This window comes from Acomys russatus, chromosome 26, assembly GCF_903995435.1.
Source record: "Acomys russatus chromosome 26, mAcoRus1.1, whole genome shotgun sequence".
Lineage (NCBI taxonomy): Eukaryota > Metazoa > Chordata > Mammalia > Rodentia > Muridae > Acomys > Acomys russatus.
In genome coordinates this window covers 41,376,996-41,394,003 of record NC_067162.1, presented here as the reverse complement: position 1 = coordinate 41,394,003, position 17,008 = coordinate 41,376,996, and the positions used below count along the sequence as shown (strand labels likewise).

Sequence of the window (17,008 nt, the reverse complement as noted above, 5' to 3'; positions counted from 1 at the left end):
CACATGGCCGGCGGCATGGATGGAGAATCCAGATGAAGAACATTAACAAATATTTGGGATTATGGATGGGAGGTAGCTTGACAAAAGTTATTGGAAGCAGATGGCATGGGACTGAGACAGGGATCCCATGCCTGCCCCACTATGGAAGGTAGTTTAGAGGATTGATATCTGCTCTGCCCCAGGTTAACTAAGGCTATTTTAAAATATAACCAGTGTCTGTGTCTTAATTGATCACTAGACAGGCCTACAGGCTCTGATGTAGAAAATATTAGAAAACAATTTGGAGTTCAGAAAGGCACATTCTTCATAGGTGAGCTAGGGATTTTTTTGAGGTCAGGGAACAGGGACAATGACAGCTTGGTTGACTTGATTCTCTTGCTAAAGCTGGGCTGGTGGTCAAGATGATTAATTTCTTATACCCAGTTTAGCCTTCAGCTTCCTGAAATGATTTAATAAATTTTTTTAATGAGTAGGTGTGAACCTTGAGGATTTAGAGCAGAAGTGAAAATATATATATATACACAAACACACACACAGACAGAAAAGAGGCTAATTAAGAGAATGCAGGGAGAGACAGTTAAGAGTGAGTTGAGAGGTAGTGGAGGTTGAGTTTGTAGCAGTTGGTTTGGTGGAATTCAGAAACAGTTTTACCAGGAGAGTTTTACAGAGACAGGTTGAAGAGAGAACACGCTAGACACAGGTGAAGACGAATGAGCCAGAGAAGGAGAAGGAGCCAGATGATTAGAACAGATTGCTAAAGTTAGTCTGAGGTCAAACAGAGCAAAAAGTCAAAAGCTGAGAGAAGCTGGATTGAACCAGTCAGCTTGGATAGGAGTTTAAGCTGGAACAGGTGAATTGAACCAGCCAGCCAGAGTTCAGAAAGAACCAGAAAGGGTGAGTTTATTCAGCACTAAGTCTCAGAGGCTGGAACATTCTAGGCCTAGATAAGACTGGGCCGAGGTTAGCAGATGGATGCAGTGAGCCTCTGAGATGACAATTACATCAGGATAATAAAAGAGACGTCTACAGATTTGTGGTGCTTTTAAGGTTTTTTTTTATAAGATTACTTAAGATTAAATAATAAGAGAATTGATCCTTTCTTTGTAACCACAAAAGCCTGTAAAGAGAAACTGGCTAAGAAAATTACCTTGCTTGCTTAAACTTTGTTAATCTATAACAGGTTGCTTAGTTACAAATGTATGTGGGTTCTTGGGAATACTTTATTTTATTCACCCATAACATGTAAAATATTTTCCATGTAAAGGTATTGGGAAACATGATCATTCACTAAAAGAAAAATAGACTGTAATCACATTGTAATTTTGTTTTTTGTTTTTATTTTTTTGAGACAGGGTTTCTCTGTGTAGCCTTGGCTGTCCTAGACTCACTTTGTAGACCAGGCTGGCCTCGAACTCACAGCGATCCGCCTGCCTGCCTCTGCCTCCCGAGTGCTGGGATTAAAGGTGTGCGCCACCACACCCGGCTCACATTGTAATTTTTATACCGCTTGAAGACTTTGCTGAGATATATAAGCTGTGGGAGGAAAAAAAAAAAATTGGGACTTTGCTCAGTGCACACACACAGTGTGTGTGTCTGTGTGTGTAAGAATGTATGTTGAGTGTGTGCCTGCTTTACGTTTGTCCCTGACCCCACATCCCCTCCTTGGGTTGATGAACACACTCAGCTATCCTTCGACAGGTCACCAGGCATGGAAGTGGTGCACCAACATACATGCAGTCAAAATACCTATATGCTTAAAAATTTTTTAAATAAGTTGCTGGGCGTCGTGGGGCATGCCTTTAATCCTAACATTTGGGAGGCAGAGGCAGGCGGATTGCTGTGAGTTCGAGGCCAGCCTGGTCTACAGAGTGAGTTCAGGACAGCTAAGGCTACACAGAGAAACTCTGTCTCGAAAAACCAAAAAAAGAAAACAAGAAAAGAAATAGGTTGTTCAGAAAACAATAAAACTTAAAAAGGAAAACAACAAAATACACACACACACACACACACACACACACACACACACACACACAACCCACCTTGGAGGCAGCTCTAAGGTTGACCCTGCTGAGACTTATAAGAACCACTAGAAGACTCTTGGCAGTGGACCCAGCATGAAAAAGACTAGTGATTTGGACCAGCAGACTCAGTTCTTCAGCAGATTGGAAATTTGTTTTTCTCAAATTTCTGAGCTTTTCAAAAGACTTTCTTCTACCTTAGGTTGTAAAACTTATGACTGAGTGGTCAGGTCTGGTGGCACATGCTTGTAATTCCAGCATTTAGGGACAGAGGGAAGACACTGACTTGGAGGCCAGACTAGGCAACATAGGGACGACCCTACTTCAAAACACTGAGGAATGGAGACACATCCTGGTGACAGAGCGCTTCTCTAGCATGTGAAGCCCCGCGTTTGCTCATCAGCATTGGAAAACAACAAAAGAGCCACGTTAGGTGTGCCTTTATTACTGTCCAGAATGAATACACTGTACATACAAACACAGGCAAAACGCTCATACACACAAACCTAAAAATACTTATAAATAAAATTTTTAAAATATGTGTCATGCCCTTCTATGTTATGAAATACATTGGAGTGTGTGTTACAGTATTTCCCCTATACACACATACACACATATATATAACACATGTATACACACACACACACACACACACACACACACACACACGGGGAAATACCTTAACAAGCAGTCATAGTCTAGAAGACTTTATTCCAACCTCATAGAACAATGCGCCACATACGTCACATCCTTACAGGTGTTTTATGCTCTAAGTCTGTAAAAAGTAGTAATCCTTAATTTTTCCAAATGGTTTTGACTCACCGCTCTGTTGGAGACTTCCTCTCCTACTGTAGGGATACTTCTTAAACCAGCAAGGAGAGGGGCCCTGGAGCTAGACCTGAGTTGGGGTGCTAGGCTCAGCGCCCGGCTTTAGGCATAGGTTCCCAGCCTGGGGTGTGTCTTTCAGTGCTGAAAAGCACCGAGAGGTGGGGTGGGGGGCTGCACAGTGAGTGCTAACCACTGTGGAAAGGAAGCAGGCATCACTGAGAAGAACAAGAAATCCTTCATATCCGCAGAAGTGGAAGCACTCACCAGTCAGCCCCTCAGTGGTGATTAAGGAGAGCGAGGGAGGAGGGTTGCCAGGAGTTTGAGGCCACACCAGGGTACAAAGCAAGGGAGACCCTGTCTTAAAAATGTGCAAATAGGGGCTGGAGAGATGGCTCAGTGGCCTACCCAGATCTAGCCAATGGTCAGAATATTCTCCACAGTTGAGTGGAGAGTGTGATACGACTTTCTCACGTACTCTGGTGCCTCACATTTGACCATGTCCCCTGGAGGGGGAGACCTGGTAGCACTCAGAGGAAGGACAGCAAGTAGCCAAGAAGAGACTTGATACCCTATGAGAATATATAGGGGGACGTAATCCCCCTCAGGAACAGTCATAGGGGAGGGGAATAATGGGAAAATGGGGGGGGGGGAGGAATGGGAGGATACAAGGGATGGGATAAACATTGAGATGTAACAAGAATAAATTAATTAAAAAAAAAAAAAAAAAAAAAGAGTACTGCCTGCTCTTCCAAAGGACCCGGGTTCAATCCCCAGCACCCACATGGCAGCTCACAACTGTCTGTAACTCTAAGATCTGACACCCTCACACCAACGCACACAAATTAAAATGTAAATAAAATATTTTTTAAAATGTGCAAATAATGAATGAGTCCTCCCAGAGGCTGGAGACATGGCTTAGTGGTTTAGAGCACTAGCTCCTCTTCCAGAGGTCCTGAGTTCAATTCCCAGCAACCACACGATGGCTCACAACCGTCTATACTGTGATCTGGTGCCCTCTTCTGGCGTGCTGGTGTACATGCAGGCAGAGCACTCATACTCTAAATAAATCTTTTAAAAAAAGGAAAGAAATGAGTCCTCCCATTAAGTTCTGGGCCTGCATTCCACTAGAATGCTGGATCTCAAGAAGGAAGGGACAATTCTGCCGAAAGGAGGCAAGCGTCAAATCTACAGACATTGTTTGCCTGGCATCTGATGCATCCCTTCTAGAAGGCAAAAGGCTGCTCTAGGCAGCCCAACGTCGACGGTGCGAAGCTGACAGCACGCGGGCCGCAACTTCCCACAAGAGATGCCACAGCGCGCAGAAATTACCTCACAGGCCCCCAAAGGCAGCGAGCCACCAGCGGTAGGGTGGGAGGGTCGGCGGAGCGTGGGAGAAGCTAGCAACCGCGCACAGCACCACGGAAACGCTCCCTAGCCCCGCCCTCAGAGCTCTCTCCTTTGAGTTGGTTTGTTGAGGCGTTACGTCACTTCCCTCAAGACTGCATCTAAGCCCGCCCCCGACGCGAGAGTAACCTAGGGCAACGGCCTGGCAGTAGCCGGCCGGGACGAGCCACTCCTTACCTTCTTTCCCTCAGGGCTCCGAAAGGAGCTTCTGAGTGGCGGAGGCTGCGTCCTCGCCCCGGGGAAGACTTCCTAGGACACTTCGCGAGCGGAAGGGCCGCGGAAGGAGGCAACCTTTAGGGTGGGTAAGCAAGACGAAGAGGGGTTACTGTTCTAGGGGAGCCTGGAATGGGCGGGACCTGGGGAGCCGCGTGGGCCTGGGGGGGGAGGAGCCATTTGGTGGGCGTGGTCCGCAGGGGCGTGGTGGTCGGGGATTCAATGGGCGGGGCTTGGTGCAGCTCTTTGGGACCCTCCGAAGGAAGGGCAAACTGGTCGGAGCCAGTGGGAGGAAGGGGAGGAGCCAGATGAAATGAGGCGCATTGAAGGAGTGTGTGTTGGGACTGCTAGAAGGGAGGAAGGGATAAGCAGGTCCGAGTGACAGGATTCGAGCTTGTACTTTGTCTGTTGGGAGCCCTCAGTAGGCCATCCTTTCAGGACGAGGCACTTAGCTCAGAAGAGTCGGAAAAGGGCAAAGTGAGATCCTGTCAAAGACAAAAATCGAGACCGGGCAAGAGTTGAAAGTGGTTGGGATAGAAATGGCCTTAAAATCTCAAGGGGGTGGTTCTACATGGTCTACTCCTCAGAAGAATTCAACCAGTGCATCATGGCAGCTGTGGCCCAGAGGCATAGACGCCTATGCTACAGCTAATTAACACAGGAAGAGGTTTTATTTTGCCTGTTTGAGAAACAGCCTTGCTATGTAGTCCAGCCTAGCTTGGAACTTGGTATACTCCTGCCTCAACCTCCCGAGCTGTTGAGACATGTACCACCACACCTCAACTCTGACTGAATCCTGATAGCAACCACAGGATTCCCTGAAGGCCGTCCCTTTCAGTAAGATGAGGTGTGGAGCAACGAGAAGCTATGGCAAGGTCCTAAGGAGGTTTGAGGAACCAGCCTGTCTTTGACATCAGTAGCAGGCCTTTTCCTTCAGTACCCTGGGCTTTTGTTTCTTGCCAGCCAACCTGCTTCCCATGCTTGCTGGTAGATTGGGAATGTGTTAGTTAGATGTAGGAATCTTATATTTCATCTGCACTGACAAAGGCAGACATATACACTACCAATTTGCTTTGGGGGCAGACATCATTAATCGGCCACAGAACTTTTTCTTGCAGTGATCACATTTCTTCTCTTCTCAACACATTTAGGTAGCCTCTGCTTGTATGGAGTTGGTGATTGGAATAGGAACAAGCACTTTTCTTTTTAGACAGGGTCTTTTGTGACCCAGGCTTACTTTGAATTTGTTTGTGAGAATGACCTTACACTTTTAATCTTCCTGCCCACATCTTCCTCCTGCCTGGTTGCTAGGGGCGAAACTCACTGCTTTGTGTGTGCATTCCAACTGCTCTGTTTACAGAACTATAGCCCTACTCCCTAATTTTTCATTCTTTACATTTGTATGTATTTGGGTATTTTGTCTTCATTTGTGTCTGTACACCATGTTGGTACCTGGTACCCTCGGAAGCTAGAAGGAGTTACAGATGGATGTGAGCCATCATGTGGGTGCTGGGATTCAAACCCTGGTCCTCGGGAAGAGCAGCTTTCCATTTTTCTGTGTAGTCTTGGCTATCCTGGAGTTCACTGCATAGATCAGGCTGGTCCCAAACCCACAGAAATCCACCTGTTTCTGCCTCTGCCTCCCTCATGCTGGAATTAAAGATGTGTGCCACCATGCCCAGCAAATTATTCTTAAAGGAGAAAAGAACAAACTATAGGACATCAGAGTCAAATTCTGAATTACCTAAGCCAATCAGTTGCTAGTGCAGAATCAAAATGTCTCAAAGATCCGCCGTGCTTGGAGGTCTGCTGTAGGGCCCCAGCCTCTCTGTGCACTGCACACATTTGGCCGTGTATGGATGCCCTCCTCAAGGTGAAACAGAAATCCTCCAGCCTCCTACATACAGTGAGCGTTTTGGCATATGACCTAGGTTCTGCCATTGAACATCTTTACACTGTACGAGATGAGAGGGAGTAAGCAGCGGCCAGTTGCAGAGGGATGGAAGACTGTTCTTTCATGCTGGTGAGAGCTGGAGACAGTAGTGTTCCAGGACAGTCCCAGTGCCTTACTTCTGAGAGCATGGTCCTGTTCTTAGTCAGCATGGCTCTCAACCTCAGTTTCTTCTGAGTCTGGCATTGGGACCTACTTCTTCCCTGGAGATTCTGTAGGCCACATGGTGACTTGTTAACTATTTTCTTTGCTTTCTTAAAATTGTATTTGTGTTGTTGTTGTGTGTCTCTTGTTTTTTGACATAGGGTCTGTCACTGAGGCTCACCAATTGGATCAGCCAACTCCAGGGATCCATCCATTTTTTGACTCACCTTTGTCGAAAATACAAATGCATGACATCATACCTAACATTTGGCTGGTGGCATTGAATTCAGGTCTCACATTGGTGAGGCAAACAATTTATTGACTTAAGGTATATATCCAGTCTTGGCTAGGGTTGTTTTCTTATTTCAAAACAAAGCAACAAAAACTGTAGCAGTGTGTATACTGGCCTAACCCTGTAGTCTTAGCACTTGGGAGGCAGAAGCCAGAGGATCATGAGTTTGAGGCTACCAAGTTCCAGGACATCCTGGGCAAGATAGCAAGATGATCTTAAAAAAAAAAAAAAAGAAAAGAAAAGAAAAAAAAAAGCAGGAGCTGGGTATAGTGGCGCCCACCTTTAATCTCAGCACTCAGGAGGCAGAGACAGGTGGATTGCTGTGGTTTACAAAGCGAGTCCAGGACAGCCAAGCAAGGATACACAGAGAAACAAAAGCAAAACAACAACACAAAAAAGCAGGGTGTGGTGGTGCACACCTGTAACCCCAGCTCTTGGGGAAACAGAGGCAGGTGGATCTGTGTGAGTTCAAGGCCAGCATGGTCTACAAAGAGAGTCCAGGACAGCCAAGACTACACAGAGAAAGTCTTGAAAAAACAAACAAAAATCAATCAATAAAACAAAACTTCACACCAGCGAGGGTTGTGCTGTTTGCATTGGGCGGACCCAGCCAATTGAGGCTTCAGATTCCATGATTAACCTCACAGTCTGAGGACACTGTCAGTCATACGCACTTCCTAGTTTATACAGTGTTCTCCATCATTGAACTATAGCCCTACTCTTTGTGTGTCTGTGTGTGTATGTGTTTGTGTATGTGTTCAGATGTGCAGGTGTGTGCAAAGAGCCGGAGGTTGACATTGGGCTTCTCCTCAATCGCTCCCCCTTATTTTTATATCTATATAATTTTAAGATTGATTTATTGTAATTTCATGTACATGAGTGCTTTGCTTAAATGTGTGTGCACCATAGGCATGCCAGGTGCTCATGGAAACCAGAAAAGGTCATCAGGTCCCCTGCAAGTAGAGTTACCAAAATTTGATCCCTAAAACCACTGTGTATGTGTTTAGGGATGGTGATGAAAGGAAAGAGCTACAGAACTGTCGTCCTCTGACTTCCATTAGAATTCTGTGGCCTGTCCCTCCACTCCCCGCCCCCCCCACGCAAGCTCACACATGCACATGTATACATGAACACACACACACACACACACACACACACACACACACACACACACAATCCATTAGTCTTTAAAATTAGCCACATCTTTTTGTCAGCAGTTGGAAATGGGTACTTTTGAAATGTTTATTCTTAGTCTTTCTTGGATATATTAAAATATTTCACTTGGGCTACTGATTTGATTTAAAAATAATATTAAAACTAAATTTAATTGGATTTTGCAGGAAGAAGATGCTAAAAACTATAAGCAATCATCCCATTAATGGATCTCTGTCAGGAAAGTGAGACTGTTTTAGGAAATAATGAAAATAAGAAAACTGAAGACACAGAAGAAACTGCACTGACTTTAAGTTGTCCAGATGAGAAAAGCGAAAGGGATCACGTTTGCTGTCTTCTTAGCATCAGCGACCTCACACGGGAAGAGGACGAGCGGGCCTGCGAGTTGACCATCAGCACCGGGTGGGAGGAAGCTGTGAGTGTTTTCTCGGGTCTTTCTCACTTCAGTATCCACTGCAGGTCTTTTTCCAAGTAGTTTATGTTATCAAAAATGTTGTGCTGAAAATAGGAGCCTTGGGATAGAGGTGAAATAGTGACGACAGTGTGTGCTCATGGGCACACATAGGACATCTCAGCGTTTGCTTAGTCTTTCCAACATGTCAGCAGCCACCTGGGGCCTCATACTGTGAATGAGGCTGCTGAAGCACCCAGAGGTGAAGTGTGGCGCCCAGAGATCACTCCACCAGTAGCTCTGCTCCTGAGAGACCCACAGACTATATTCTCCTGGCTCTCTAAAGCCCGTGGAAGGCAGCATTTAAAACTGTAAGGCAGGTGCCTCGCCAGCACATTTTCATAAGGAATGTGGGGGCTTGTGACTTAGTTGGTTGAACTGTTGGCCAGCGAGTTGGCTCAGTAGCTAGAGGTGCTTGCAGTGCAAGTCTGGAGACAGTTTCATCCCTGGATCCTACATCGAGGTGGAAGGAGAGGACTGACTCCACAGAGTTGTCTCTGACCCTCACACTCATATCATGGCATGCTTATCCACACATAGATTGTACATACCTGGGTGGATGCACACAGTCAAACCCATACACTAAAAAATTTAAATAGTAAGGAAACTTCATCAGGTCCAAGATTAAATGTAGGGTTTCCAGGTCATACAACAAGTACAGGCTGCTCTATTTGAGCCTCAGATGAGTGATCCCTCACTTCTTAGTGACGTTTATCGCAGATGCAGTGCTGTGGTTTTAGGTGGCAACGGCTCCAGGAGTAGGTAGGCACCCAGGAGTCCCGGCTTCCCAGGACTGCCTCTGCTCCGTGCTGCCCCTCCAGCCTTTCTAAACAATCTTCCCTGTGTTGGAGAAACAGACTCACAGTACAAGAAACCCTTGGATGAGAATGCACATAGTGCTGAACTGAACTGTGCCTGAAGGGAGCTCTGCCAGTACTCCAGTGGCCTTGGACGGGTGCCACTGTCCAGTGTTTTAGTTGACAACTACCTCTGCTCGTACTCAAGATTAACATACTGCTGGAATACTGTTATAATAATAATGCTCACCTGAGTCTAAAATAGGAAAAGGCTGCAAAGTTTGCTTTTGGGAGCAGAAGCCGGAGTATTATAAGTTTATTGCTAGCTAGGTAACATGATAAGGCAGGTGTGTGTTTGTGTGTGTGTGTGTGTGTGTGTGTGTGTGTGTGTGTGAGAGAGAGAGAGAGAGAGAGAGAGAGAGAGAGAGAGAGAGAGAGAGAGAGAGAGAGGGAGGAGCCAATTTTAAGGAAAAAAAATGTGGTTCAAATCAGACTGCTAGAATAGGAGTGTGGCCAAAATAGAGGAAGCAGGGCCCTGACACCTCTAGCCAGAGGATAACATGCTACTTTGTTTGCAGGTCCATGGCTGGGGAAGGACCTCACCAACTGCCTGCATCTGGTCAAGGAAGAAAGTGAAAAAGGGGAGGGTAGGAGAAGGCCCCAGTGGCGGCAGCAACTGCTTGTTCTGCATGAGTCTTTCTCAAGGGAGTCTGGAGGCCCGGGCCCCCTTAGAGGTTGAGAAATCGGAGGCTGGTGCTGTGGCTGAGGTGAGCCCTGAGAAGAGCTTGAGCAGCCCCTCCCAGGGGCCCAGCGCTGCTTCCAGAGAGCCTAACAAACTCTGCTTTCCTACATACTTGCAAGGAGAAAAAAAAAGCCTGCAAATCAAGGAGTTCATCTGGTGCATGGAAGAGTGGGCTCTTCCCGGAACAGTTAGCAGCAGCAGCAGGGCCGGTGGAGGCGCCAGCCGGGGGCTTCCTATCCCCGACCCCGCCATCCCCGACTCCGTCATGTCCAGCGCCCTTGTGGTTCTGCCCCCGCTGAAAAGCTCTCCCCACAACAGCTTGGATGTCCTGAGTAAGAAAAAAAGGAATGTTTTCTGGCAGCCAGAAGAAAAGGTGCCGAGGGCGGAAAAAACCGAGGGTGTGGCTTGTACAGATGGACTGAAAACAGACAGAAAAGGTGAAAAGAGACACTTGGAGCTTGCCAGCTGCCTGAAGGTCACGGATGGGCTGCCTTTCCCTCCCTCTATGGCCCGGACCCACTCCCTGTCATCTGAGTCCCAAAGGTGCTGCCTGCACTGGTCCCTCCTGTCCCAGAAAAACTCTATGCACACACCCAACCCCACCAACCTCCACTATCTAGCCACCCTGCAGGTTTTGCATAAACGGGGAGTACAAAGCTGCAGGACCAGGCTCAAAGCCAAGGAGCCCAGGCCACCTCGGGCTGCTCATAAGCACATTCTCATAGAGGCCAAGCAGGAAAACAGGCCCCAAGCGCTAGTGAACAAAATGTTCCCCAAACCTCTCCTGCCGTCTCTCACAGTAAGCAGGGTTATCATCCCAGTCTCTTCTCACAGAGTCCTCTGATTTACCACAATATAATTTCCTGGGAATAAGTGCTGCCTGAAAATCATTTGCCCCCGCTTCCTATCTCCCCGCTGTCCTTTTCTTTCCATCCTTCAGCCATTCTTTCCTTTCTCCTTCCTTCCCTATTCTCTCTGCTCTTCACCACCTCCCTCCTTTTTGGATTCATTCTCATACTGAGCTGGGTGTGGCTCATATACCTATAATGCTAGTATTTGGGAGACTAAGGCAGGAGGATGCCAAGTTCAAGGCCAGCCTGGGCTATACAAGACCCTGTTTTGTTCTGTTTTCTTAAACCGAAAACAGAAGAACCCACTGTATTCATGTTACCTATTTCTGCTGCTAAGCCATTTACAAACTGTAAGTGGGGCTAGCCTATATTGGCCTTCTTGCCCAGTGGCTCCCATGGTGGGAGGCAGAGCATGAGAAAGGCACTGTGCTTGCTCACTCTGGCCCCAGAGTCTCCTGATGGAGCTTCTGCCCACAGCAGTGTCTAAGCTTAGTAGTGCATGGTCAGCTTAGAGAGGCACCAGCTTGTCTTTTGAATTAGGCAGCTTATTTCTTTCTCTCAACAAAGATCTTGATGGATGTAAAATCCCAGTTGTATCCAGATAGACCTACAAATGTCCTCGGTGCCTATCTGCGTAGTACAACTAGAGACATATATTGTCCAGTACCTGCTGTGCCTTGGGGGATACACCCTCACATGGCAGCCTCAAGCATCTGTGTCTGCAAGGCTTAGCCACAGATTAATACAATATCGCCTGAGGAGCAGGTTAGGAATAATTGGTTGGTTGGGGAGAAGCACTCACTAATTACTGTGACCTGACCTGACCTCCTTTCTTCAGCCTTGCCTCACCTCTAATATTTGGGAACCCTCAGCCTTTAGACACATAGGGAGCAAAGTGAGGCTGTTACTTTCCCCCTTCTGTCTTCCTTCTGCCTCTATCTCATTTTCACCAGTGCGTAGCTCCGTACATTGTACATTACATGTAAATGAATCATATTTTAATGCCAAATGGTATTGTCATGTGGAGAGATACTCCAACTATTTTGGGATATCTGATCATTAAACTGCTTTGTAATGACATAGTTTGAATTGCTCAGAGTAGGGTGTACTTGAACTCTTGGACTTCCCATCTCCCCAGTGATGGCAAAGGATGGCTGTAGACATCTGCTTTACACACTTGGTCTCTAACATCTTGTCTGTTAGCCTCGGCCTTTTTTTTTTTTTTTTTTTTTTTTTTTTGTCTTATTTTTATTGTTTCTGATGTTTTTGTTTCACCTCAGACTGGCCTTGAGGTGGCTTTGAACTAATCTTCTGCCTCAGCCTCCCAAGTGTGCAGATAATAAGCATGTGCCCCCATAGCTAACCTTTTTGAAAAACAAAATCTAAAATGCTAGCCAGGCCACACAATATAAATTATTAAGTTAGCATGCAAAGTTATGTCCTTATGACATTCATACATGAAATAATTTTTGAAAGAAAGTCTTTGGGGGCTGATGAGAAGGCTCAGTAGGTAAAGGCATCTGCCACCAAGCCAGACCCCACATGAATGACACGTAAGTATGAGAGTGTTCCCAGGCACACATAGAATAGTTAAATGTTTTTGCAAATTAAAAAAAGTGCTTTGTTCAGATAAGAGTTAAGTTCTGGGGGACAAATTAGAGTGAACTATGCATGAAATAGCATGATAAAATCCATTATTGGGCCTTTGAGATGTATGTAGGTAAAGGCACATGTACAAACCCAGTGACCTGAATTCAAGCTTTGGATCCTATGGTAGGAGAGAATACACTCCTGAAAGTTATCCTTTGGCCTTAACATGTGTGCCATGGCCCCTACAATTATTTTGTAGTCTAACTTTAAAACATTTTAAAGCAGCTAGAGAGATGCCTCAGTGGTTAAGAGTTTGCTGTGCAAATGTAAGGATCTAAGTTCAAATCTCAAGCACTCATGTTAAAGGTAGACTCAGTGTGGGTATCTGTAACGCCAGTGCACTTACAAGAAGGAAGCAGAAACAGGGAAACCCCTGGAAGCTTGTGGTCCACCACATTGTTGTACACCGTGGAAAAGCAATGCAGACCGTGTCTCACTGAAGAAGGTGAGGACCAACACCCAGGGTGTCCTCTGACCTCCACATGCATGGGCCCACATTCATTCACATACACAATAAGTTTGAAACATCTACAGATCTTGGTGGACACACGTGACAGACAGTGCTCCTCCGCTGAGCTATACCTGCAGCTCCTTAAAATAACTTGGAATTAGGAGGACCAATCTGAACAAAGGGCTCACATTTCCTAAGATTTGTTGGGGACACAGGAAATGTAGGCATTGGTAGCATGTGCAAGGTCCTGGCTTTAATCCAGGAGCCCCACTGCTTTCCCATACAAACTGCAGTATCGTTTACAAGTTTATTACATTTGTGTGTGCACATGTGTGCACATACATGTGAATGTACACATGTATGTCTACACCTGAATGTGGCATGACGTGTGTTTGGAGGTCAGAGAACTGTTTACTGGAGTCAGTTCTCTTTCTCCAACAAGTGGGTCATGGGAATTGAATTCAGATCGGCAGGCAGGGCAACAAGCTCCTTTACCCACAGAAGCCTCTTGCTGGCCCCTCCTCCCTTGTTGTTTGAAGTGAGATCTCAACAGTATAATCCAGGCTGTTGTTGACAAGTGATCCTCAGACATCCCCGGGTCCAGCTTTTGTATTTCTTTTGATCCGGTTATCAAACAAAATGTCCAGAAGATGCCTCTGTGACACATGCAGAACTTTTTGCATTAGACACTTCCCTGCCCGGGCAGTTATTTAAGTGCCGGATACAGCTGCCTGCAATCTTTCTTTTTTAAATTTCTTTCTTTCATACAATGTTTTGATCATTTTCCCCTTCCCATATCATTAGCATACTTAAGTGGAATTGCAAATAGCTGCCCTCCACTCTTCTCCTCAGAAATGCCTTAGTAATCAATACAGTGTGCTTTAGGGGCTTTGTTTTCTTTCATATTGCAGTTTTCATATAAATCTCTGTTCACATTTATGGCTATTTCTTGGCATTTCTAGAACTGCTGGCCAAAAGCGGGGGGTGGGGGGGGGTGTTTTAATGCTTTTGATTCTCTTTATAAAGTCATCCTCCCTTTTTGTCTGTAGTTTTGTTTTTTGAAACAGAGTCTCTATGTATCGCTGGCTGTCCTGGAACTCCCTTTATAGACCAGGCTGCCTTTGAACTCAGAGATCCTTCTGCCTCTGTCTTCTTAGTGCTGGGGTTAAAGGAGTGCATCACCATGCCCTATATAAATCTCTTTTCAAAAGCATTGTGTAAGCTTTAGTGTGCTTCATGGGAGTTGAGCATTTGTGTCTCACTACACTTCTTGAAGCTGATGCGTTGGGAAGAAATAATTATTTTAATACAATATATTTTGATCACGTTCCTTCTCCTCCCCAATTCACCCCAGATCCCTCCATCTCCCTGCACCCAAAACTTCATGTTCTTTACTTTCAAAATCAAACAAGGGTAAGGCCAATAAGACCAAACAAAACAAAGCAAAACAAAAAACACCAAAAAAGAAAAGTCTATAAACGTCAACCATGAAGTTTGTTTTGTGTTGGCTAACTGGTCATGGGCCTGCCCAGGAGTGCAGTTGATACACCTAGTGACACTCCATTGGAGAAAACAGATGTTTCTTTGTGTCAGTGAATCCCAGTTGCTTACAGCTTCTTGGTTAAGGGTTGAGAGTCAATGTCTACTTCCCTCTCTCAGAACTGGGTCCCCATCTGGTTGAACCTGCGCATGCTGTCACTGCATCTCTGTAAATTCATATGTGCATCAGTCCCGTTGTATGTAGAAACCATGTTCTTTGGAGCTATTACCTTTGGCTCCTACAGTCTTTCTGCCTCCTCTTCCACATAGATCTCAGAGCCTTGAGGGGGAGGGCTTTGATGAAGACAGGGTGCTTGCCTAACATACAAGGCCCTAGGTTCAGTCCCCAGGACTGTATAAAACTGGGCGTGGTGGTGCATGCTTGTAATATATATATTTAGCCCCTACTTTTCAAGTGACTCCAAACCATGTGGAAATCCCATCAGGTCCCCCCAGAATTCCAGGTGGCAGTTTTGATGGAAATGTTTATATCAAAAATGAAGGGACGAGGAATGACATGCCGGCTGTCTGTGTGCGGTCTGCAGAGCACTAGAGACCAGACCCAAGTGAAGGCCATCACCTTTAGGAGGGAAGAGGCACAGGCGTCTCCATCACAACATGCTCAGTACATGGCACATGGCTTCCCCTCTGTGTTAGTGACTGGCAATCCCAATGGGAACTTGCATTCTAGGCACTTCTTGCCTTTTCCTCAGCTTATCACAGGGCTGGCAGGTGGCCTGAACTAATCTCAACAAAACCAGGACAAGGTCAGGGATGACTTCATCCACAGAGATACAAGCTGAACTGGGCTAGAGAGAGGGCACTGTTAAAGTGGCCAAGAACCTAGCTAGCTGAGTCCGGGGCCTAGGGGAAAACATGCCCTACTATTCTGCTGAGAAACACAGTAAGAAAGTGACCCCCGGTGACATTCTTCCTCCCACAGACTGGTGCCTCACGCCAGCATCTTGTAGTAGATGCGGTAGTTTGAGCACCATAGTGTCTACAGAAACACAAAAATACACCTTGCTATAAAAAGGTACAAATGGAAAAAAAAAGGATTGAAAGCTGTTTTACTAGCACTACCAGACTCTCAAGCACAGCGAGACAAAAATAATTTCTGTCAACTGAAACAGTATAAACAATTCCTGAAGCGGCCTGCCAAAGTTGGTGTCATATGAAAGTGTCAACTTTAGAGAAAAGTTGCTGAGAGTTAAAATTGATCACATTTATTTATGTTAGTGAGCACTGTGCCTATTGTATGTGTGTACCACATGCATGGAGGTCAGAGAAGGTCATCAGATCCCCTGGGACCGGATTAATTGGCGGTTGTGAGATGCCATGTGGGTGCTGAGAACTGAACCTAGGACCTCTGGAAGAGCAGCTGGTGCTCTAAGACCGTGAGCCATCTCCCATCACCGCTGAGGAGAATTCCAACAGTTACGTATCTGTCCACGGCAAGTCGGTTCAGATGCACTGACTTCTGCCACGGTTTCCTTGAAGTGTGGGCTCTAGTTTTTTTGTTTTTCAAAATAGGGTTTCTCTGTGTAACAGCCATGGCTGTCCTGGAACTCATTGTAGACCAGGCTGGCCTCAAACTCACCAAAGATCCAACTGCCTCCTGCCTCTGCTGGGATTAAAGGTGTCTAGACTCTACATTTTCTGAAGTTGCTCAGCACAGGAAAAAAAGAAAAAAAGGTAAGAGGGACCAATTTTAAATTCAGTCTCAATCAACATATTTAAGATGCAGTTATACACCCACATCTCACCTGGGGCACGGGAAAAGCAGAGGGACCACCAGACAGCCGAGCTCAAATGGTTCCAAGTAGTGGCAGCAGCAAGATGCCAAGCTCACAACAAGGTCAATTAGAGTCAATATACGTCTTGTATGCTAACCTGTGAAATCTGTGGATTTAGGACCAAGTGACAAATGTTTTCATTTTGTTACTTAGTAAGATAATATAAAATGTCTTTTCCTCTAAGTCTCTTAGAAGAACAAGAAGCCTTGCTGATGTGGCACAAGCAGACAGTGTCCTTTGTTCATTTGCCCAGTCTGGACCGTGCTCCTTCTGAAAACTCCCTTCTCAGTGTAGTCCATATTATTAGCTGCTCGGGGGCCAGGAGCACAGCCATTCCGTTATCACCTTCTGAGAAACACAAGTTCATTAAAAGTCAGGGCAACGACAAACTCACATCATGAGCATGGACAAAACTCACACAGAAAGGTAGACAATTCAAGCTACTCTTTAATCACCGAATTTGTGTACACAAACAACCTTGGGGAGTTCAGGTGACTTAAGGTTTTGTGGGGACAGTTCTTGCACATGAAGGACGACAATTACATGCTCCATTTTTCCCTGTAACTATTAAGAGACATTGCCACAGAAACAAAAACTTCAAGCCGTAGATGGCTGCACTCCTATTTACAAAAAGCCACAAGCAGATGTGCATCTCCCCTTCAGCTGAAGGTCTCAGAGGGATGCCTGAGCATTAAGGCGTAACAGAAA

The 17,008-nt window shown here is 45.8% G+C and overlaps 1 protein-coding gene across 1 annotated transcript; it reads left to right on the top strand.

The window, feature by feature from the left end:
- The first annotated feature begins 8,161 nt into the window (after positions 1 to 8,161).
- Positions 8,162 to 11,022, top strand: C26H16orf46 (chromosome 26 C16orf46 homolog). Its single transcript, XM_051169101.1, has 2 exons — positions 8,162 to 8,438; positions 9,850 to 11,022. Exons 1-2 carry the CDS (start codon positions 8,229 to 8,231, stop codon positions 10,855 to 10,857), a joined length of 1,218 nt encoding a protein of 405 aa, XP_051025058.1. The 5' UTR covers positions 8,162 to 8,228; the 3' UTR covers positions 10,858 to 11,022.
- The last annotated feature ends 5,986 nt before the right edge of the window (positions 11,023 to 17,008 follow it).